We start from the raw sequence: 25,253 nt of genomic DNA, 5'->3' as shown, positions 1-25,253 counted from the left end.
AGAGGAAAGGGCTTAGTTCTAACGTCACTGTATAACCAACATTTCGATAATATTGCTTACCAGTTACTAGAAGTTTGTATGTCTTTTCTGGTAACTGATGATTCCCCCTTTATTTTGTTGAGTGTGACCTTGATAAATAATTAAAAAATATACTCTTCTTTTTTTGTGTTGTGTCAGGAGCCTGAAGCGCAGACTGTGAAAATGTCTTACATTTCATTTAGCCTAAGTCAGAAAAGGTTGTTGAAAGCATTATGTGGGAACATTTTTTTTTAGTATATCTGTGCATAAACTATTCTAAAAGTCAGACTATTGTCAAAATGAAATGTATGTTTATTTAATGTTAATAACATAACAATGTCAAGACCTCTGCTCCTTTTGTAGTGTCTTGATGGGCTAACATTTGTTATTAATTGGCGCCATACAAACAATGATTGATTGATTTATTGATTTATTGATTGATAATATTGCATCTGTGACTGATGGTAGAAAAAGCTGGTTCCTCTGTCTGTAAAACATCTGAAACAAGGCCCCCCTCTGTTGACTTCACTGTTACACTTCATAAAGCTAAACCCGCTTGTGCATGTTACAGCCATAGACTGGGTACAACACAGTTTCCAGATGGCTCGAAGATGCCTGCCCGGAAATGAATTTAATGAAATCGTTTGCGGATCGTTTGCAGAATAGCCTACTTTCTCAACATGTGTTTAAATGTTGTCATCTTTAATCATGAGCTGCTTGGTTCTCAACCAGTAGGCCTATGCCTCCGTTATGTTTCTCCCTTCTCCTCGATAGTCCCGCTCTGTTGGGAATGCTGCGGTAATGCTGCATCCACGTACAGTCGGAAATTCAAAATATTTTCATTGAATCTGCAGAACGGTCAGAAATAGCCTAAGGAAAATACAAATTCAGGTTGTTTTTGATGAGTCACCTCAACGACTTTTGTTACATAAGCTATCATTTGTTTTAAGCCTGTGTCATCATTACTGGTTTAAATGTTTTCATTGTTCCTTGTCGTCTTCCGGGCTTTAAATGAAACAAGGTAGTGAACGTGTAGTTTGTAGGGGCAGATATGTGACATTACAGTCTAACTAACGACACATTTTTTACGAGACAATAAAACGCGAGAAAGCGTCAAATAACAGCGTCAACCGTGACAAAGTCTACGTAACAAACAGGGATACTACTTATCTCTCCTCTGACAACAGTTCACAGGCTTCATTTATTTAGCCTGTTGATCAATAAAGAGTAGATGCACAACACAAATGGACAATAAACGTATAAGGCATAGGTAGCCTAGCCTATAGTAGGGTATGTGCTAGCTAGCGTACACATTAGGCCTCGACTAGTCCAATGAAAATATGTTTAAACGCCCAGTTTACTTGGTTTATTGTGCTTTAACTTCGGTGCAGAAGCACTTCAAAGCATTGCAACGTAAACAACTTGCGTAGCGTAATTTCGGAGCTTACAGTGGTGCCCTGAACGCACCGTGAGCCAGCCCTTGCGAGCAGCAGTCAGTTACATGTTTACTTGCTTTGTCAGCGGTGTCCCCGCAGCATATATCTCATGCTCCTCACCTGTCTGCTGATCAGAACCTTGGACTCTTATCTCACTTTAGATTATCTCACCTTTATCAGCTGTTTCCAGCGTTTTGTGACCAGCCCTCTTGCGGACCTTGAGCGGGGGCACGTCGGGTTCACCGGGGTTTTTTTTTTTTCTTCCTCTATAGCCAACAGGGAAAGATGACGTTAAAATCCAATAAAAACGAACCCGCTGTCATACTGGAGCCTGTGAACAGCGTCCGGACAGCCCTCTCCGACCTGTACCTGGAGCAGCTCCTCCAAAACAAACCAAAGTCTGACAAGGTAGGGTGTCGTTATTTAACCTTATTTTGTTTATGCTCCCCAGGTTTTAGTGTTCACGTTTGCTTCCGGGAAGCAGCAGCAGCAGCAGAGATGGGGCACATGACCGTGTGTTTATTCCTCCACTATGTCTCTAAAAATAGATCGCCGTTATGTTATGTACAGCAACTGAGTGTGTGGATCTATTTAAACAAAGAACTACAGCCTGCATGTGGATGTTTCCTTGTAAGATCAACAGGGCTGTGTAAGTAACCACTGCAATGTCCAGGACTGCTCAGTCAGCTTTTGGTGGGACTCTGTAGACATTGCATTGACAATTTCACTTCTGCATTTCCCACAAAACGAGGCTACTCATGGAAATCACTTGACAGAGTGGGGAAACACGTCAGAGGATCTATATTTTGTAGCTGTGACCCTGATCATAAGACAGAGCCTGATGTAAACCTGCTGTAAATCCCAAAGACATTCTAATACATGAATCCCATAAATAGAAATGTGAACATGTTCAAATGTGGCAGTGAAAGCAATCCTAAAGTAACTTCAGTAAGCCTGTTTTATGGGACAATGTTCTCAGTTAATGATAGTCCATTTTTAAGCGTGCTGTTGTGTAAAGTTGCCTCAAGGCCATTCTGGACTTCTGCTGAAGAATTAATGTCACCTGACATGTTGTTTACTTCCATCACAGACCAGGCCGTTCTTTAAGGTGTAAACACGTCTTCAAGCCCTGATTATATCCTGAAACCACCGACTGCAGGCTAAACCTTTAAAACATCTTATTAATGGGACCACAGAGGAGTTTTTAAAACTTTCAACCCTGCTCTAACTCTAGGCATTAGTTTGGCAGGCATTATTATCCAGGGAGGTCTTTGTTCTAAACTTCTTCTCTGAATCTGAAAAGTCAGCACTGAGCCACAGTGAAGGGAGGAAACTCCTCTCCTGACATCAGCAGTTTACGGTTCAATAGCCTTGAGCTACAATCTCGATAGTGTGTTCTTCTTCTTTTTGTTTTTTTCAAATCAGTGACTTTAAGTGGGGTCACATGGTCCATTATCTCAAACAGCTGATGAGTGTTACTGTCATGTCTTGGTTCATTATGATAGTACATATGTGGATTTTTATTTATCTTGTGTTTTTGCACCTCAGGCTTCTTTTTCTGCTTCACACCGAGGACACACTTCAAGCTCACTGTGCACTAGCCCTTTAGACAGCCACTCATGCATTCAAACTCAAGTAAAACTACAGAGTTCTTTGTTCAGACTTTCACCCTAAACTTGTTCTTTAAGCCGTTTTGTTAAGACCCAAACAAGTTTCGACAAGTCTGACGAGGCCCCGACATACATAGAAGACTAACTATTTAACGCGGTTTAAAAAAAAAAAAAAAAAACTCCAGATATCTTTGTATGATCCAAAATCTGTGCATCTGTGATCATTCGAGTTTGTCAGACAGGCCTCTGAAGCATTGTGCTTGTTTCTTTTTAAAAAGACAGAGGTTCATTAAGGTCAGATATTGATCTGCTGCTGTGTTCCTTCAATAGATCCACCTCTAAATCCAAGGGGAGGGGAGGGAGGGAGAGGGAGAGAGAGAGAGAGAGGGAGAGAGAGGGAGAGAGAGGGAGAGAGAGGGAGAGAGAGGGAGAGAGAGAGAGGGAGAGAGAGAGAGAGAGAGAGAGAGAGAATTATTAATGTTTTATGAAAGGCTGCTTATCTGTAGAGAAAGTGTAGATAATGAAGAGCCAGATTTAAATGTAATGTAATCAGTATAGATTCTATACTGATTACATTACATTTAAATCTTAAATCCCCCCCCCCCCCCCCCCCCCCCGCCCCTCCTTATACTGTGTTTAATCTACTCAAACGAAGCCAAACCTCATGTGTACACATGACGTGTAAAGATCCAGAACAGGAAGCTCTCTGCTCTTTCCTTTCTTCACCCCAGTGTTTGTTTATCCTGTTGCTTCTTCCACGCCCAAAACTGGCATTCACGTTCGTCAGAGGGGCTTCCTGACCCCGTAGCCACAGCAACACGTGTCGACTGTTAGCCGTGATTGGAAGTCATTGTGTCCGGCCAGATGATTACCTATTTAATCATCACGTGTTTTTATGTCTTTATGACACTGTGAGTGATAAGAGTTGGTGGAGCTCTTTCTTGAAATCATGATGAAACATTCAAATCATTGACGTTAACTGCTAATTAATCTAATCTTGTGTTTTTAGCATTAAGTGGTAGGGATGACATCATCTGTTAGCGGATTAAGGGAGGGAATTAGTCCTTTGTTTCAGCAGGTTTGTGCTAAAACAGATTATTAAGGTGTGATTGTTTGACCTGGTCACTTTCCCTGAGCCATTAGCTGCTCTAATAAGGAAAATATAATATTATCACTGCATTTAATGGGCACCACAAATATTCACTCTAACTGAGGAAAACCACATGAATGCCATTATAAGAGCAACTTCTGGTCCTTTTCTGCACTGTCATTAAGTTAGTAATAAGACCACCACACATTCACAAAGTTAATTTCCTGTTGCCTGCAGAGCACCTCCAATATATGAAATGTTTGCTCCAGGAACAAACAAATAACAAGTCGTGACACCCTTTGGATTTTTCTGGAGATAGAAATCAGTGTTTGGGTGTTTCAGCTATGGATATGTGTTTGTTTGGTGATTGTATCTGCAGCGAAAAAACTGCAGTACAGCTTCTTCTCCTGAGAGGATGTAATTTCATCTGTTGTCTGTGGGACAGCATCCAAGTCCTCTCCCTCCTGGTACTGTGCAGTCCTGACATGGAACAGCACCGAGCTGGTAAATAACTATCAGGTTGCTGCAGTCTGTTATCGTTTGACTCTTTTGAAATCCCTGCCCCTGTTCCACATCAAATCACAGTCAGCACATATTTTTAAACAGGAGTTTCAGTCGTAAAGGACGAGGGGGAGGGCCATAAGGATATTTATTGGTTTATTATAGTGCTGATTCTGAAGTATAGATAATACTTTTATTTATTTTTTGCTGATGTTTCAGAAAGTTTTTTGCTGATGCAGCTGATTGTCAGTGTAGTGACCAACCCTTAAACCATATAATATTGTGAATACATTCTTGTATATTAGACATGTGAGCCATACACAGAATACCAAGTTACTGCTAAGGAATCACAACTCATTACAGTCACATTATCTTATCTTCAACCTAATACATTCCCGTATTACATTAACAGCATTGCCTTCGTTAGTCGGAGGAGCTCTTTCTCATGTTGCTTTAAAAAGGTGCATTTCTTCTCTGAGAACAGAGAACTATAGACTTGTTGAAATGTCCTGGAGGTTTGGGGTTTTTCTGCTTTCACACTACTCCTTGAGTTAATAACAGCAGCATAAATCGTGTCTCCGGGGTCTTATTTGTCTACTTTGAAGATGAATTCAAACCCTTCACTTTAGATCGTGCAGGAGGATTTAGCGTCCTTACATTGATGTTCGTCGGTGATGACCACCTGATGACACTGGTGGTCTCCATGACCACATGAACCTGGTGGACCAGATCACAGGACGGGGTTAATGAGGTGTTCTAACGCCGGGTTAATTTTCAACCTTGAACATATGTTGAAACTGCAAATGAAACATAGCTGTTAGCACACATTAGCAAAAGAAAAAAAAAAAAAGCTTTCAGTGCGGTTATTGGAAAGTGAAATGATCTGAGCTGTCTGACTCTAAAATCTTCAAGAAGATGAGGTGAATTATTTGCTTAAAGGAAATTAAAATCGATTTTATTCCTTTAGAGAAAAGAGAACAAACTATACATTTTATCCAAACTTTACCCTCCCCTTCTTTTTCTTTTTTACAGACGACTGTGCAAACCTATGAGAACAAAGGAGCAGACGTCTACACCAACGGCAGTGCCAAACACATGAACAGCACAGAGCTGACCAAGATGAAAGAAGTAGAATTTGAGAAGAGTCCGTCCGAGCCAATGGTATATACGAAATGATCTGCCTCTACACTAACACCATGTTGTCATACATGCGATGTGTGTGGCTGACTCTTCAGCATTGACTCTGTGTTTTTATGTAGGGGGTTACTCTGAAGCTGAACGACAAACAAAGGTGCACAGTGGCCAGAATATTGCACGGGGGAATGATCCATAGACAAGGTGATTCATCACATATTGATTAGATTCCTGTGTTAGTGGGCAGAGAGTTCTGACCCGCTGTGTGTGTGTGTGTGTGTGTGTGTGTGTGTGTGTGTGTGTGTGTGTGTGTGTGTGTGTGTGTGTGTGTGTGTGTGTGTGTGTGTGTGTGTGTGTGTGTGTGTGTGTGTGTGTGTGTGTGTGTGTGTGTGTGTGTGTGTGTGTGTGTGTGTGTGTGTGTGTGTGTGTGTGTGTGTGTGTGTGTGTGTGTGTGTGTGTGTGTGTGTGTGTAAGAAAGTTCATGACCTTGATAACTCAGAAAGCCATTAATAAGATGATCTATAAACTTTAAGTGAGATATTAAAGTGAAAATATTTCAAACATATTGGACTTGAATGGTTTAGGTGATTTCATTATGTCATTTTTTGTAATTCTATGGAGACCAAAAAAACAATTTCTACTGCAGTTTTTGCCATTTTGACTCATAGTTCTCTTAAATTACATGTCTTAGATTTGTTTCCAGGAGGACACATAATACTCAAGTAGCTTTTTTTCAAAGTGTGTTTTATTTATTACACTTCTCCTGGACTCTTCTTCCCTCCAGGGTCCTTACATGAAGGGGATGAAATAGCAGAAATCAATGGGAAAACTGTGACAAACCAAACAGTAGATCAGCTACAAAAGATTCTGGTAAGTTGTTTAGAGTGAACTATTTGGCACAAATCTTTGTGTAATGATCGGTGTATAAAAAAAGGAAGTAATCCTGTGTCATCTCTTTTTACAGAAAGAAACTCATGGAGTCGTGACGATGAAGATCATTCCCAACCTGCAGAGTCGATCTCGAGCCTGTGAAGTAATAACACGACCAGCAGCATTATGCTCTCAGCTTTGGTGTTGTGGTGTTTTGTACTTCAGTTGTGAATGCATTTTGTGCCACATTTGTTCTCATTTACATGCATGAACCGAGAAAACTAGCTTAATTTCCTCCATAACTTCCTTTTTTGAAAGCGTTTTGTTCTTTATTAGGTGAATCTTCTGTTAGTCAATGAACATACCAGGTGAATATGAAAATAGTACATTAGTTTCTGCTAGTTTGACCTGAAACACTTTGTTAGGGTGTTTCATTCTGCCATCTGCTGGCCACAACTCATCACATGCTCTCCGGCAGCCAATCACATCCTCCTGTACCGTTAAAAATGGCAGCCTGCAGGATGTGTGCTATCGATTTTACAACCTATATGAAGAAAGTCTTAATGAAAGTGCCACCAAGAAATGAATAAACCACAGCATGTGATGTTGCTTTTAAAAGATTTTATTATTGAATTAGGTTCATGCTGTGGTCAGTGATGGCAGTCTTTAAAAAGCTTGTAGTCCAGTAGTATGTAGACTTACTTCAAATGTTCTTCTTCATTTTTGGTGACCCAGACCGCTCCTGTATTCCCACTGATCGTACTGATCGTCATCAGTGGGTGTGTTTTTATCCTTTTATGTGTAGAGAAACTGCTGGAGCGACTTTGGGAAACCACAAATATTCATGAGCTCATGAGGTACCGAGGATTTACCTGTTACCTGCTGTGATCTTTGACAGCTTAGGTTGGCACATAAACTTTGCTCTAAAGAAAAAAAAAGAAGAAGAGGAGTACAAAATCTGTAGTTTTTGTTTCTACTTGGTGGATCTTAACAGGACTCCTTTATCCAGGACTCTGTTATTTAACAGAGGTCAAACTTGTTTTGGGTTGAAAAAAAAAGCTTCAGTTTACCGTCCTATCTGTACATCAGCAGCAGTCAGAATTGATAAATCAGAGTTGAGCAGTCAAAGATCACATCATGAGCTTCTAAATTCTTTTTAAGGGTGAATTTTCCAAATAACATTTTCAGAATAAAACAATATTCATGTTCGAAAGTTCTACTATGAGTATTCATGGTGAGAATGCTATTTAGACAAACACCCTTGTCTATAAGCTCTAACTCTACCTTTACATGTCAGTGTCTTGTTGTAGCTCAGAGGAATGGAATAAGTTCAAAGGTGAACCGAAACATTCATGTGTAAAGTCTATCAGCTTTAATAAATACAGAGAATTTACCAGAGACTGATGGGATGGATATGATAGGACAAACTTCCCAGTTTGACAAACACTATCTACAGAACAATTGTTGTATTCGAGGATAAAGTTATACTTTGTGTGATTCTGATCTACAGATGTTCATGAGGGCCCAGTTTGACTATGACCCCACCAAGGATGACCTTATCCCGTGCAAAGAAGCAGGTCTGAAGTTTCAAACCGGCGACATCATTCAGATCATCAACAAGCAGGACCCAAACTGGTGGCAGGGCCGAGTGGAGAGCGGTGCTGCAGACTTTGCTGGACTGATCCCCTCCCCAGAGCTGCAGGAATGGTAAACAGATCTCTCATACATGCCAAACTGACATGACAAAGACTGACAAAATGTCCTTCGGCACAGAAGCCGAAACTAATTTAATCCCCAATCTCCTCTCCCTCGGCAGGAGGGTGGCAAGTAAAAGCAAGGCCAGAGAGGGCAGCCAGTCCTGCAGCCCGTTTGGAAAGAAAAAGAAGTGCAAAGACAAGTACCTGGCTAAACACAGCTCCAGTAAGAAACTCTTTTTACTCATTTTTCCTTCATGGTTTCTTCTCAATTTTGTTTTTGTCTAAAGCATTTTTATGTATTTTTTTGCAGTTTTTGACCAGCTGGATGTCATTTCTTATGAGGAGGTTGTTCAGCTCCCTGCTTTTAACAGGAAAACACTGGTGCTTATCGGTAAGTGTCCTATAACGGTTTATAATTTGTTAGGGATATCAATTCTTTAAAGTAGGGTCCGACCGATATGAGATTTTGGGGGTCGATACCGATATCAGGGAGACAAAAAATCTGATACTGATTTATAGGCCGAAATCTTTCTTAGATCTATGTTCAATCTGTAGAGATAGATAGATATAGATCCAGACATTTATTGTGTTGATCCCTAAAACGCAGTTATCAACACTTGTTGAAAAGATATAAAATAAAGACAAGATGGTCAATTAACTGGAAAGTAACTGCACATCACTGCTTTACACTCTGGAGAGTGATAAAGCTTGTTGTAATCCATAAAGCACACTCTGCTGGTGAAAGAGAACTGCTAGTGTAATACAATGACACTCAAATAAAATGCTATTGACAGGTGAATAAATTAAGTAATATTGGTACATATTTTCAAGTAAATGCTAATTTTTTTTGACCAGATTTATTTCAATGAACTCAGAGTCTCTTTTAAAAGGGAGAGCTGGAAAGAGTAATATATTTTGAGTCACGTGTTTTTGTGTAATTGTTACACATCGTGCAAATTTGAACAACTATAATACACTGTTTAACTTTTGAAGGGGGCATGATAAGGTAGCAACATTTAAATAGGTTAGTTTTTTGAGAAACAATGTCCTTTAAAATTAAAAATGAATCTCTTTCTAGGTGCACCGGGTGTAGGAAGGAGCCATATTAAGAATGCACTATTGACCAAATACCCAGAGAAGTTTTCCTACCCTGCCCCACGTAAGTAGATAACACTTAATAACTTTTTCTTTCACAAGAACAGCTTAGTTTGAGGAAGTGTCGTAAAGCTGAGTATCTCAACTACTTCCATGCAGACACCACCCGACCGCAGCGCAAGGACGAGGAGAACGGACAGGAGTATTATTTCATCTCCAATGACGCCATGACCAAGTGCATCTCCGGAAACGAGCTGCTGGAGTACGGCAGCTTCCAGGGAAACATGTTTGGAACCAAAATCGAGACCATCCAGAAGATCCAAGAGCAGGGCAAAATCGCTGTGCTGGACATAGAACCACAGGTTAGCTTTACAAAGGTTGTTCTGGAGACGAAAGATTCAAGGAAAGGCTGTGATTGGAGGAGATTGGGCTATCGTCTCAAAATGACCGAGTCAATTTGTCAAGTCAACTGGTGACTTTTAATGGCTCTTTGAGTTGTTTGAAAGTATAAAACTAGTGCTAAGCTACCCAATAGTTGGAAATACAACTTCCTGTTTCATCGTCTGCACTCATTAGCCTTACCTCATGACAAAAAATACATCTCAACATTTACTGTGTCATTTTAACAACATTTTCCACTGCTGTTGTTTGTTGGTTAAGAAGAGTGAAACATTGGAGTTTATTATTGTATGTCATTCTCCTGGGTTAAGTAAAAGGTGTATTCTCCTACTTTGAATTGCTCCTGATTGAAACAGTCTTAGTATAGAGTGCATGCAGTGAAACAAGAAATAATTAAATGAACTATTTTGTTATTATTTAAGAATTTCAGGTGCATTTCGTAGGTAAAGGTGGCATGGTATTTTTCTCCCTATAGAAGAAGCACCCATGTAATTAATCAGCATAACAAAATATTGTTTCTCCTTCTTTGACGCAGACCTTGAAAGTCTTGCGGACTGCTGACTTTGCACCTCTTGTCGTGTTCATCGCACCGACCACTACAGCTGCCCAGGTACTAAAGAACTTCTCTAGCTTTGATTCATTTCTTTAAATCTCCATTTGGAGACAACAGCTAACCCTCTGTGTCTTGCTCTCTTAGACAGAAAACCTTATGATGATCCAGAAAGAGTCGGAAGCCATCGCGGCCACATACAGACATTTCTTCGACGTGATTCTCGTCAACAACGACGTGGACGAGAGTGTGAAAGGCGTGGAGGAGGCCATGGAGCAGGCCACCTCCACCCCACAGTGGGTGCCTGTGTCGTGGGTGTACTGACAGACGTCAGTGTAACACCTTTTAGTAAATGAAAAGCAGTGCAATATCACTCCTTACATGAGTTTGTCCCAGGTGCGTGTGGGTTTACTTTTGGTTCGTGTTTAATCGTCACAGACCGTTTTTTGCACCAATGAATCCAAAAAAAAAAAAAAAAAGCAATATTTAGAAAGATTTATTAAGAAGCGGAGAGCCTCACAGGGAATGTTTAGTTTGGATGTTTAGACGTTTTTGCTTCAGGTCTTTGAGTGGCTAAGGGATCGTTTTGGTGCGGCACGTGCTTGTGATTGTTGGATTGTGAGTAAATGCAAAATAGGACCACAACTGTGAATGAAATCCTCACTTTGAAGTGTCCGGATTTTACCATTAAACCATGATTTCTGGATTCATCATCTTTTTTTTTTTCTTTTTCTGTTTTTGCTTGACTGTGCCATGAAATTGAGATTTTTTGAAACTGTGCGTACATTAAGTGTAACTCCATTCAACAATAACACTGTCTACACAAAATCTTTAGTGAGCCATTGACAACCTCACGTCTCCTCTCATCACACTGTATACCTCATGGGGTACTGTAAAGGCACTTTTAACAGAAATAAATTTCCCAACTCTGTTTCGACTGCTTCTTTGACTGTTTTTCATGTGCATGCATGTTCTGCTCCAGAGCCCTCATGGCAAATATGACAGTATATATGTTATATAATCCCAAGTTAAAAAACCTCATCAACCAGATCCATGAGACAGGGAAACACATGGGGATATCATTATAGAGCAAATCCAATACACTTAACTGAAATTTAAAAAAAAGTCCATAGGTTGACATTTTTTATTTGTTTTGAGTCAAATCTTTCCAGTTCCTCTGTTGTAGACTTTATTTTCTGTTGCTGTCTGTGGTTCAGCATGTCTGAGTAGAATTGTCTTCACTTCAGATCCCTCTACAACATTTCAGACTTTGAACCAGAGGACTTGTGGGGCAGGAGTGGCTCGAGTCTGCCTACATTTTTCAGGAGAAGCCAGGGGGATGCTTTGATCAATTATAGATCAAGACGTGCATGTCTGAGCCGCACAATACAAGCAGTGCATCTGTATCTTCCACACATTCACAATTCTTATCTCGTCTACAGTCAGGAAGAAATCGTTACAGGTAATACATGACGACAGATTTGTTTACAGCTCCTACCCAGAACATCTGGTTCTGTGAGTGAAGTATACAATACTATAACTATTCTATTTTCAGTCAACATTTAAATAGGATATAAAGGAGTAAATAAGTTGAATGATTACCAAACCACAACAATGCCACACATGAACAGGGTGTTTAAAGTTAAAGATATACAAACACTGTGGGATTATCTTAAATGTCACAACCATTAGGAGGAGAAGGGGGGTCACACTAGGGGGGGCTGGTAGCTTCTGCTCATATTAGTTAGGGATGTCAGTGATGAAACCAAGTGGTTCTATGGCTCCACCCTGTGGGCTGTGGGAATATTCTCTAAGTCAGACATCACCTGAAGGACAAACGATGAAACCTACATCCTTTATTGAAAAACTCAATTCATACATGACTTGTACATACAGTCAGAGTATCATTTGTTTCATCATTCGGCAAAACAATGTTCACTCACTGTGTCGCAAAATATAAGTAGATACAGTAAAGATATGTAATAGCAAAGCCTAATAATAAGTAAAAAGATTAAATAAGGCAATAGTGATTGAATGAGGTTCAGTTACGGATGATGTTTAAGGTCACACAGAAGCTGGAGAATAATCCTAAAATAGCAGAAATGTGTAAATTGTCTGGTGTTTAGCATTTTGATTGGTTGGCCTGTAATTTCACTTCTTTTTTTTCCTTACTTTGAATTCTTCTTGTTTCATTGTCTTAAGTTCTTATTCATTATTTTCCGATCTTCCTGTGTAGTCTTTTCCTCCTTTTTTATTCTGATCTTTGATGATATTGAAATGTATTAACCAGCATGTGAAGCAGAAAGAAGAACATGTAATCCTATTATTTTATTCATTAACCACATTAGCGTAGAATATGAAGTTTAGTCAATGCAGAGACAGAAATGAAAACAATGTATTCTTTCATTTTCCTTACAAGCAAGACAACACTATATGTCAGGGGGGGAATCTTGCATGTATTTTGTCTAACAGGAGTTCACTAGTGGAATTGAGAGTGGATTTACTAACTCTTGACAAACCCGTTGTGATCTACTTGTACCTTTCAGACTAATACTTCAGAAACAGCCAAAAGATGTGTTAGGTTTCGTGTGGGTTCAATATGTCACACAATGTTTGAGTTATTGGATTTAACCTGAGTAGGGATTATTCCAACATTATGTAATAAAGTATCTCTTACAATATCAACAGACTGATGATGCAACATTTTTCATCAGAGTCACTGTACGCAGGGATTCAAAAATGCTGTCTTGTGAAGCAGGGCCAAGGATAAAACTCAGCGATGACTAGTGATGTACAGATTACTGATTGGATCCTGCACTAGTGGAGAGTTGCCTCTGCTTGTTTCGGGTTCATGGTGCAGACATTACAATCATAATATCATTTGAACTTCCTCAAATTGTTGTCATCTTTATCATGTATTTCTTTCATTGACAGTGAATATAACACTTCAATCAACCAAAGCACTTATTTATGCCACAGGAATTCAGAAACAGATATAAATCTGTATAATTACTTATTGCTGTGAGAGGTTAAAATATGCTAGTCATAACAGACTTATCTTAAGTAAGTTGCATATATCATATATCAAACTGTATTGTGGGCTCATGTTTTTTTGTATGGCTGGGATATGTATGTATATATGTGTTGTGTTGTGTGTTTGTATGTATGCTGGCTGCTGGAACACCTAAATTTCCCTGCTGGGATGAATAAAGTATATCTTATCTTATCTTAATGAAAACATCCACTTATTTACATCACACAAGGGGGTATTAACCATGTAAGACAAATCTTAATCCTTTGATATTTATATATTTATTATTCATAAGAGTTTATTGTAATTTGCCTGGGAAACCCCTCTCAGGAAGCAAAGAAGTCAGAGCCTGAGCCCAGATGCCTTAGAAGACCCCCATCCTCACATTTATTATACAAGACTAAGAATTTACAGTGCCTGGATGTAAAGCAGGTTTGTTTCAGTCCGACCAACCAATTCCTTCAACGACAGTTTGTTAATTGCATTTAGATTACTCTCAACTATACATCCCAATGCACAGCCTACTATCAATGATAACCAAGCGTCTACTGCGAAGCTTGCCACACCCCCTTTCGAGGAACGCCATTTTGTTGACACACAGACTTGTAATCATATTAAGCTCATTTAAAGCAGCTTTAAACCCTAACTCTGTCCAAACATGCAATGCATGTAAAGAAAATGTGCGTATCGCCACAATAACAGCATCGTCAGAAAGCAGCGCTGTCCTGTCTATTAGAGCGCTGTGTTTGAAGTATCCGGCCACCCATTTCAACATGAAACTCGTCTCATTGACGTCACAGAGCCATCTTTGTCCACCTAATCCAGGCGGCTGTTTATTACATCTTCATTACTGCACGGACCCTGACAACGCCAGGCTCTAGTAAATAGCCTGCAGGTTCCGCATCGCCGTAGAAATAGGAAGAATAAAGGAAGGTGTTTTTTTTGTAGAGTGGGGACATATCTAAGCGGCACATACAAGCCAGAAAATCCTCCTGGGCTGTAGAGGCAGGGAAACGCCACAATAACCAACCAAAGGGTGCCAGAGGGTAGAGAGGAGCGCAGAAGGCAATCCACATCCATCTGCCAGCCACTTAGCACACGCTAACATTTCCAGTCCGGATTTCAGCACAGCTGTCTAGCCAATACAACCAGGAACATGTAAGTACAACACCCTTTCAAAGCTCTTTATTTCGACCGATGCCAATTTATTAGCGTGTCAGTTTTTGCCCTGGCGACCGATAATAGCAGGATATTCGGGTTTACGCTGTCTGAATGGGTTCCTGTGTATCCCTGCCATCTAATTCTGCGGTTATTTGTTCTGGTGTCACGTCCCTCCGTTTGTCATTGTAATAAATTGTCGTCGAATTAGATATTTCAGGGTAATTGACACTGTTGATATGACCCGAAGTGTTGTGGCTAACGTGTTGGCCTAACCTTGAAGCAGACCTCGTTACAGGTTTAAATCTTATTCAACGCGTAATTATCTGTATTTTGACAGTAACACGACGAACCAGCTCCGTATTTATCGCACGTCTCTTTTATTTAGTCGTCTCTTGCTTTTTCACCGGAGCCAGCACGCACACATTTTTTTCCAGTTTGGACTGGTTTGCTTTTGAAAAGGACACCAGTCTGTGTGATTACCCACAGGCTAATTAAAACCACAAAAGGGGGAAATATCCTTCAATAAAAGTCTTTCGGTCCTTTATGAACATTTCTTGCCCTTGCTTTCTTGTCATTACAGAACAGGTGATGATTAGGCCTTTTTTTTTTTAAATAGCAAGGACATGATGTTGAACCCTGAACGCGTTGAGACTATTCGACGAATACTCTACAGACCGTCTAATACACGATGATATTATTAGCTCTGAAGTAGGCTTAGGCCTAGTTTACGTGATATTTGCAACCTACAGCGGGGGGTGGGGATAGCCTAGCCTCCTACTGTATTTCGTCGATTGTCGTGTGAGGGCGGACAGCTACATCTCACCAAAATGCATCATGTTTGCGTTGTCAGGGACAAATAATGAAATGTTCCTTCAAATTTCCTATTCGACTCTTTCTGTTTTAAACAAAACATAAAGTCCCTGGGAAACGAAAGCTAAGGAAATATAGCCGTGACCGTCTCCTCTGACAGTTTTTTGCATGGCAAGCAGTTAAAACGTTCAAAGAAAATGGTGCCAACTCACGACATGCTTTTAAAATGGGTGGTAACACTGCCTCTGTGGGCAATAAGTCTCATTTGTCACTAAAATCATGGCTGTCATTATAAGGAACCTCCCCGCCCTCTATATTGTAGGCTTTTCATTGTGTTTACAGGCCCCGTCGTGCTCGTCGTGAAACGTGATGTTTTTACAGGACATCGTGTAGGCCTTGTGTATATGTGTGTGAAATGTGAAAGAGAAATGAAAGAGGTGAGTGTTGAGGGATAGGATCCAGCTCGGTAACATCAAACAGACTGGTTTAGTGAGGCAGGGGATCAGACAGTTTCAGGTCTGAGCTGCTGTGGCGCTGTCCAGTGCTGAAATGTCGCTCTCCAGTGCTCAAAGTCAGACAGCGTGCGTATTCATGACAGGGGCCACCCCAAACAGAATCCAGCTGTATTTGTGTTCTTTTACAGGTATGCAGCTAGTTTAAATGGACAAAGAAGGATAGCATTTCATCTACAGATTTACCCTTAAAATACACGTTAATTTCATAAGGGGCTCCTGAAAACCTTACACAGACCTTTCATTTTGGTACACTGCAGGACTAGACTTTATGAGATCTTTCTTGAATAGGTTTGAGTATAGTAAGCATGTATTTAAAACCCTTTTAAGAATTGGGCTTGAAAGATGAATGTAAAACCAAGCCAACCCAACATGATGAGTAAGTTAACATGTTAGGCCCTGAGAAGAGGGAGAAACTGATCCATGTAGTTGACTGCACAAAAACATCATCTGCAGGTTTAGACAATTATGATCAATGTGAAGGCTAAAATGTATTGCCAATATGTCTTTTGAAAGATTCTGAGACAAGTTAAAGAGGTTTACCAGGTCAGGGTTCCCACCAACATTACCTGTTGACTGCACCAGCCAAGATCAGAAAAGACTGCTTCATTTTGGTGCTGAGCATCCAGTTGTTGTTTTTTTGGAAAATCTAACACAGCCAGGGGTGTTCACAGGATGTGGAAGCTGGTGATAAATCTTGTCACAGCTCTAGCAGCTCTTCCTGGTTGGTGCCAGTTCAGAGGTGATGATGGCGTAAATCTCTGCATACATTAATGCTTTGAGGCGATACACCATGCTGAAAAGAAGCAGACAGTCATAAGAATAGAATAGGAGTGAGTATAAGAAAGTGAATGTCATGATCCTCCAGACACACAGTCGCTGATTCACAGTTGAACTATTCATTAAAAATAAAACTCTATTCTGGTAATTTTTTTCCAAAAATATATATCTAAATATATACATGTTTAGGACAAATAATGATAGACACTGTTCTACACAGATTTAGCATGTTGCCTTTAGTGTTTTCTATTGGCAGTTTTCATTACGGCTGGCAGGCAGCTAGCAGGGACCACCAGCACCATCAGGCCAACTATTCAAAGGATTTGTTGTTGTTAGAGGATTAGTGATGTGTGAGCATGTAAAGGTGACCTTTATACACAGTTTTGCCTCACGTGAGTGGTGACGCTGTTACGACTAAGGTTTATTCATTAGAAGATACTACAGCCTTAGTTGTTTCTTCCATTCAGCTTTTATTATTTTATTGATTAATCTGGATAGACAGCAATAGTGCCTACTGAATACTGAGCCTCATGAAACTACATGCAAGCATGTTAATCCTCTACGGCCTGTTTCATGTGCTCTGTATCTGCTACAACATCAAATTGAAAAACGTTTATGATTCAATCTTGAGATTTTGAACTGATTAAGGTGCACGTTATTAAAAATTAAGTGATAGCAGGCAGTAGAGATGATCATATCATATTTCAGATCATTTTTGAATAGTCTTGGTTGGCGTATGTTCATTGTTGGTTGTTTTTGTGCTTGCTATGTGTGGTTGTAATTGTGCCTGCTGTCCATTCTGCATCAGTGATGATAATCAAAGTTACATTTTATCTTTTAAATCAGACAATGCTGCTTCCAATGATTTAATAATTCCCCCCAACAACAAAAAATTAACAAATGAATCCACAGTTAGTAGTATAGAAAAGGCTCTTTACAGATTGAACCTTAATAAAAATGAATTGTAGTGAAAAGTCCCTGAGCCGAAAAAAAACCTGATAGTATTGAAAACTGGCCTATCCTAAAGGTTAAAGAATGTAACATAATTGGCCTAAATGTAAGACTATGTATCTTTATCGCTCTAATATTTAATCAAATTAATTTTTTTATGTATTACTATATGTCATAAGATAATGCATTAAGACAGGCTTTCTTGCATTACTCTTTACTGTCGTCTGAGCATTGTGACAACAGTCAGGTATATATGGTGAAATGGATTACTTTAAATAGTCTGCCTCTTCCTTTACATTACAGGTGGTTGTGGCACAGCTCTGATATGTGGCTGTGTTCCATGGTTTTGATGCTCTAACACTAACTGTTTGTATAGATGTTCTGCAGTTTGTGTTGTGAACCTAAACCTCACACTCACAAAGGTTTTTATTTATTCTACTTATAGACAATAACAGCAGCTTGATGCAACAGGATTCACATAGAACTCTCAAACCCAAAAATGAACAATACGAGAAACAAAAGTAATGTTACTGTTGGTCAAAAGCAAGTCTCTGTATATATAATATTGATATTTTAGATATTATCATAAACACTTGTTATATTCATGGTCACCTTTTTCCCTCACTGCTAAAAAGCAATGGTACAGGAAAGTGTTAACATAAAGACGAGACATTCTTCATAGAGCTTTCACTTTTTAGTGGTACATGACACTGTCGCTTACACCGCCTGCCTCTCCCTGAGGTCATTATTGGCGCAGAGTGCGTCTAAAAGAATAAGTCTATGTAGGTCACAATACAACATGACATGACAGATCTACATGACTTTTGCAGAGCCTGCAGTAGTTGAGTCTTTTTTTCTGTGATTGAAGGTAATTATCTGGACTCTTAAGTGATAACGTGTGGATTTGTTCCAAATATACAAATTAGAACTGATAACAACTCTATCTCATTCAAATGTGAGTTGTTTTTTTTTTCTTCTGATGTGTCTCCAACACATTTCTGTTATCTTATAGCTCCTAGCACTGTCCATAACACCACACTCATGAGTCAAAACACTGAAAGACAAATAAGTGAATGAAAAATAACAGAGTATACATAATAAAGAGTGTTCTTATGACAATACAAAGCTTAATGTCTTTGCTTTATCACATTTTTAGGGTACATAAGAATAACTTTGCATAAGTGGGGCTAAGTACACATCGTAATGACCTTAGGATATGAGTTCCAACACCAATGCTGTGTGATCATTCCTCCCCCCTCTACATCTGTGATGAATGACACATGTATGTTGTATCAATATTGAATGTTTTTATTTATGTATCATTAGGTCTGCCCCAGCTGGAGCCCCTGCAGCAGAGGGAGGGAATCAGCCTCCCAACCTCACCAGCAACCGTCGTCTGCAGCAGACACAGGCACAAGTGGATGAGGTTAGTACGCGCCTACTAGAGCTTAAGTATACTCATTGGTCACTTACTGGTAACGTGGTCCTCTCGGCTTGCTTGCACACTGCACAAACTGAAAAACACAAACCATTATCAGACATGTAAATGAAACATTTTCAGACCAAATAACAACAGCTTCATCCTGTTAGACAATCACACTGAGTCATGCGGCCCTGATACACTATATTGCTCCGTGTCTCTCCCTAGGTGGTGGATATCATGCGTGTAAACGTGGATAAGGTTCTGGAGCGTGATCAGAAGCTGTCAGAACTGGACGACAGGGCTGATGCCCTGCAGGCTGGAGCCTCTCAGTTTGAGACCAGCGCTGCAAAACTCAAGAATAAATACTGGTGGAAGAATGCCAAGGTGAGGACATGCACACATGCTTAGTCTAATACTTAATGTGTTTGTATGAAAGCTGCTTTAAACTGCCTCGTTTAAATGCTAACCTTTAGGAATAAGTGGCCAATCATAATTGTTGATTTATGTATATTCTTTGTCCACATGCATAATTTCTGTTTTCAGGAATATCAATATAATTTTGCCATTTTACAAATAGATTCTGGATCATTATGGTGTAACACGATTGTGATTGTACTGCCATTGCACTCATGCTGGCATTAGTGTTTAAAAAGGGTTAGGGGTGCTGCAATTTGAAGTCAGTGAAGTGAACATAACTGAGGATTATGCAACAGTTGACAAATGATGTGTTAGAATGAATGATTCAAAATATGAAGTGAGTGAATGTTTTGTGTGGTTTGAGCTGAGATTGCCTTTCTTTTTCATTATTTGTAAAATCAAGAATTAGTTTTACAAACAGGATCAAATAGTTTCATTCGTCTGTTTTTCTAACAACCTGCTATGTCTAACCTCTGACTACAGATGATGATTATCCTGGGCGTGATATGCGTGATTGTCCTCATCGTCATTATTGGTAAGATTCTATTGAACTATTTTGTGCACAAAGATTTAAAAATGTTGTCTTTTAACATAAAACAACAAAAACGTTTTACATTTTCTGTTTTATACACACAATATTTTGTATTTAATATTTGATATTTTCAGAAAGAAAAAGATAGTTTTCTTGAAAACATATTATTTATATACACATTATAAAAGATTTGTCATATTGATGTTATATAATCTTCCTGTTGAAGCATTCCTTGAAATGATCAATGAGACTTCATCACCCTTATCTCTTTTCTCCACAGTGTACTTCAGCACCTAAGAAGAGACGCTCCTACCCCAGTCTAAGCCCAACTTCCTCGCTACAGAAAAAAAACCTCAAATCGATAACGAAATTAACCATGAAAAAGTGATTCTATATATCTCCCCAATTAGCCTTGGTATAACACCCCTAAACCCTTCAGGGCCCCATGGCTCCCCCACCTCCACCACCTGGCCTCTGGACCCCCTGTCAATATTTGTCCTGTGAGTGTGTGGCCCTGTCTCCTTTCTGGGTCCTCTTGGCTTTTCTAACCTGCCATAATGAGAACCAAACACTTGTGACGATGCAACAACAGAAAAGGAAACAATGATTGGCGATAATTGTTACATAACTGATATATATAGTTCTTTGTAGAGTTTTATTCTGATATATATACTGTTTTGTAGGTGTGTGTGCGTGTGTGTGTGTGCATTTTGTATTTTTTATTTTTTGTATTAATTTTACGTATGCTTCAGCGTTAAATACTGCCTATTAATCAGTGTGTATTGCATGTTATCATCATCTGTCTTTCCCCTGCTTACTCTCTCTTTTTGGTGTAATTTTGCACATTGGAGTTAACTCCACTTTATTAAGGAAATACCCAAATGAGTATCCAGTCCATCTCTTGTCTTTTTAGACAGTTCAAAATAAGCCAGAGAACCAAAACTTGGACTTTAAAAAAAGTTGTATCAAGTTACAAAAATTTAAGCAACTATATCAACGAAACTGCCCATAACAAATCGTTAGCTCCAGATTTCTGTAACCTGATGCCATCGAAATCCAAGTTTTCTTCTTTCTAGGCTCTCTGAGAGTTACAGTTACTGTAACTGATCAAACATTAAAAAAAAAAAAAGAAATAATGCATGAATTGTTCAACGTATCCCTTCAAATCATCATCCACAGACCTTTCCATCTGACCCCCAATCATCCAAGTGTCATTTCTCTTTCTCCATCGACTAACTTTCATCTGTTGTGTCTTTAACTTCCACCTCTCATCTGTCTCTCAGCATGCTCAAACACCTCAATTTCTTCTGATTATTTCAATACTGCCATAGTACAGTTTGACCAATGTCTGTAGATGTTTCTTTTTTATTTCTATATTACGTAGTGTCTTATTTCGAAAACATTCCTTCATTGCAGTCTAGTGCAAATGGTCTTACCGTAGCACATTTAAATGTAAGTATCTTTAAAAAGAAAAAATATACATGCGATGAACTTGTGTAGAAAACGTCAGTCATACAAACCATAGGAAAAAAATAGTTCTAGTTAATAGCTGTAAGGGTAAGTTTTGGATAGACGGGATAAAGCTCAATCTGTCCAAATGTTTTTATTTTGTAATATAACTGATGTTATCCTACACTTACAGTATACTGTGGAGATGTCATAAGCATACAACTGTGGATACAGGCTTGTGAAAATGAAGATAAAGCGGGGCCAATGCCTATATTGACAATTAATTAATACTCATTGGCCCATTACTACATGGACACATAAAAGCCTTAGTCTTCAGTCACTTCTATTAGTTACTGTAGAACATTTCCAGTCAGAAACTCCTCACACTCCTCACACTTGAAGTTAGTGTCGGGGGAGTGGCTGACTGCAGGGAAAAAAAAAGGAATCTGTTTAAAATGCACAAACCATCCTTGTTTTTGATGGCGCTGTCGGGCTGGTCAATAGCCTGGCCAAAGGAGATCCTTGTGCAGCAAAACCTCTCCAAATGAAGAGCACATAAAGAAAAGGGATAATTTAGCCTTATTTGCAAATCTAGAAACAGGGAAAGAGGCTAATGAGGAACAGGAAAAAAAATGACAGTTGAGTTAAGTTGTGCAACTTTGGGGTAGGCTCAGATATTTAGCATGACTGAAAATTCTTCAAAAACATAGTAGCACTCTGAAGACGAGTGTTTTGCTAGCGCAGTGGTTCTGTCTCAGTGTTTCTCCCTATAGTTAAGGCCTTTTTTTCTTTTTTAAATATAATAGATTCTATTTTTATTATAGTATATTTTTGTGTGATACAGACGGGTAAAGAGGAAGTGTGCGATCAGTACGATTGACCTCTTTACCTTCGTCTGCTGTGTTTTTTGTAATCCAGCTCTGTGCGTTATACACTGCCAAGCAACAAGGGAGAGGCTTCTATCCTTATTGTAATTTATTTCAGTGGTGCGCTCGCTGGTCTGGTCTTCAACCTACTTTTACATCTACTCCTGTGTACCCTTTGTGGCTATTTTATGAGCAGGAACGCAGTGTGACACACCTGTTTTTTAACGCTCTGAAGAACTAAAGCCTTGTACACTTAACTATAAAATGACACAAACTTAAAATCCTTTTGACTCAAATTGGTATTTTAAAAAGGAGTTTAAACTAAATTCACAGTATTTTACTTGTGAATGTGCAATCTCGGCCCTAAAATTGTTGGAGCTCAGTTATTCAATCATGCCTGGCTCTCCTGAAATAGGATTTTAAAGTTTGAAGGCAACTTGCTCTTGCTTACCGATGCCATTACTTTACAATCCTAAACTGTAAGAAGATAGGCTTTCAGATCTAACAGTAGGCTACAGTCAAAAGGAAGATATAAAGACCATGAAACCACACAATTTGAAAATAGGAGTGTGTGATGCCTTAGTAGCCTTGTCTCTTTGCAACATGACTTTTATCTTCCCCACCAGCTGAGAAGACCAACCTGCCCCCCTTAGCTAAACTCACTGCATCCTACAGTGAATACGTGTGTTTCTGTGTGTGTTCAGGTGCATCAATGTGTGTGCATGTGTGTATTAGAATAGCTCTGTCTTGGGAATATCCCCAGTTTATCCCAACAGATTAGGCCGCTTAAATCTCAGAGTGAGGGCACGTTGTTTCCTTGACCACTGAAGTACACGAGCAGAGAGGTTACAGATCTGCCGGCTAGTTCTATTACAAAGGACCCAAACCTTAACCGACCCACATTTCCCTGATTGCCCTACATGTTTCACCTGAAATAGAACAACAGTAAATTGTAAAAGATTACCAAAGACCAGATTTCCATTCTTGTGCTGCCAATTGCCATCAAAAACAAGCGGAGAGAAACAGGTTATCCAAACTATCCAAGTCTGTTTGAAATATCTTAAACCCTAATCAATCCACAATAACAGGACCTTTTTAACTATGGCACACTGTTTATACGGTGTGTCAGTTTGGCTTTTGTGTGTGCCATTCTAACATATGCAAATGAAACCAAAACATAAGGCCCCCATGCTTTGAATCTAAAATACAGCGCCCACCTGTGATCATGTGATTCCTGGTTTAAAGAGCTTCTTTGAAGGTAAAAGTTTGAGACACATGATCCTATAACTAATAATAGCACAACTCTACTTTTTTCTGTCTCCATTTAACTGCCAAGTTCCTACATGAAAAAGAAATGAACTAACTATAGCTGTTAAACATAAAGAAAACTGATGTAAAAATCTGCTTTGTTTGGTGTTGTATAATGGGGGTGTTTTGGGGGTAGGGGGTTCCTATATCCTCAGGTTTAAGGCATTGGCATTTTACCAAAACATAAATGATGACAAAAAAAGTACTTAATCAAAGTGTATGGTTTATAGTAATAGAAAATCGCAATAGGGTTACAAAAGTGGTCCTTTTAGCCATCCTGCAGGATTAAACCACACAGTGGACTGAAGTGAAATAACACTACTGATTGGGGTAGGACTTCTGTGTTATAAATCCGACCGTTGTGAGTGCTCAACCAATTTGATCACAGTAGTGAAAATGAAGTGAGTGCTCCCTCTTTCTGTTGCTTTATTGTCTGTATAAAAAGAAGTGCGCATCTATTTTAACACCGTGGCACTTTTTCTGTTGTGATTTGTTCATTTTGTTGTTGGGATGGGAACATGATTCAGAGGAGAATATTGTTTTATTGTCAACCTAAGGGAACCGTTCGGGGATCTCAATCTAACACTGCATTCAGGTTCATTTGGTGGTGATCAAAAAAATACAAGTTGCCATGAGAAAGACAGATATTAAAAACTACTGAAATCCTTGGAGTGTACAGAGTGGAGAGTTTTAACCAACGTTTACTGTCACCACCAAATGGGCTGAATGCAGTAAAAGGAGGGAACCTTTTTGAGTCCCTGAACATTCACTGGGTGGCTATAAATGTACAATATTCTGCTTTATGTTTTTTTTAACCAAATATTGTGTTTTTCTTTTGCATTGATTTAGTAATAAATCCAGATGTCACATACTTGTGTGTAAGCACTGATGGAGAAAGGTTAAGCAAATGGGGAATTAATGGGGGAAAATGACTATTTTTACCTTGAGTTGTCCAAAATGCTTAGAATGAGTCTACAGTTTACACCAGATTGCTGTTTGTATCTACAAGATCTATTTTTTTTTTTGTTTAAATCGGTTTACGCTTGAGGAAAGATTTTGATTTCTCTTTGGGACTGGGGTTTCTGGGATGAAGGCCCATATTGCCGCTGGTTGTCTGGCCTCACAGGAGGGACAAGACTGGAGGATCATTGGCAATGTGATCAGTTTTATTTGATCTTTTTCTTTCTCTTGCTTTTATTTGAATAGATTTATTGTGCTGTCATTTGGTATGGAATTAGAAATTAAGCAAGGTTGACTAAACGTAATGGAGAGGAGACTGAATGAAAAACTAAAGTACATAAAATAATTGTAGTGTAAATCTATCAATGTCTTATTATATTGATGAACATCATGAAATATATGTATATTGGAAAAAACAGTACCTGTGACAACTTGTACTTTTGTGTGTGCTTCATGTGCTTTGTGGGTGTGCAACAATGGGCAGATGCAATTTTGACTGCAACTTTGGGACCTTATCTGACCTGTACGAATACCTATAAATTTATTATCAATACAAAGATACAGCTCTTTATTTAATTTATCCTAATGACATGTAAGTGTGTTTAAAATTACATGGAGACCTGGAGCCATAAAGGTGCACATTTCGACATTTA

The 25,253-nt window shown here is 39.1% G+C and overlaps 2 protein-coding genes across 2 annotated transcripts; both read left to right on the top strand.

Moving 5' to 3' along the window:
• Positions 1–1,597: 1,597 nt before the first annotated feature.
• mpp1 (MAGUK p55 scaffold protein 1) lies at positions 1,598–11,331 on the top strand. Its single transcript, XM_061055655.1, has 12 exons — positions 1,598–1,862; positions 5,688–5,816; positions 5,915–5,993; positions 6,574–6,659; positions 6,754–6,822; positions 8,170–8,366; positions 8,476–8,579; positions 8,667–8,747; positions 9,435–9,515; positions 9,611–9,813; positions 10,386–10,460; positions 10,548–11,331. Exons 1-12 carry the CDS (start codon positions 1,740–1,742, stop codon positions 10,722–10,724), a joined length of 1,404 nt encoding a protein of 467 aa, XP_060911638.1. The 5' UTR covers positions 1,598–1,739; the 3' UTR covers positions 10,725–11,331.
• Positions 11,332–14,221: 2,890 nt separating this feature from the next.
• vamp2 (vesicle-associated membrane protein 2) lies at positions 14,222–25,253 on the top strand. Its single transcript, XM_061055640.1, has 5 exons — positions 14,222–14,589; positions 18,972–19,071; positions 19,294–19,452; positions 19,969–20,020; positions 20,298–25,253. Coding segments are annotated over exons 1-5 (330 nt in total). The 5' UTR covers positions 14,222–14,587; the 3' UTR covers positions 20,315–25,253.

The sequence above is a fragment of the Labrus mixtus genome, chromosome 14, assembly GCF_963584025.1.
Source record: "Labrus mixtus chromosome 14, fLabMix1.1, whole genome shotgun sequence".
Lineage (NCBI taxonomy): Eukaryota > Metazoa > Chordata > Actinopteri > Labriformes > Labridae > Labrus > Labrus mixtus.
Note: the sequence above shows the minus strand (reverse complement) of the source record. Positions and strands in the feature narration are given on the sequence as shown.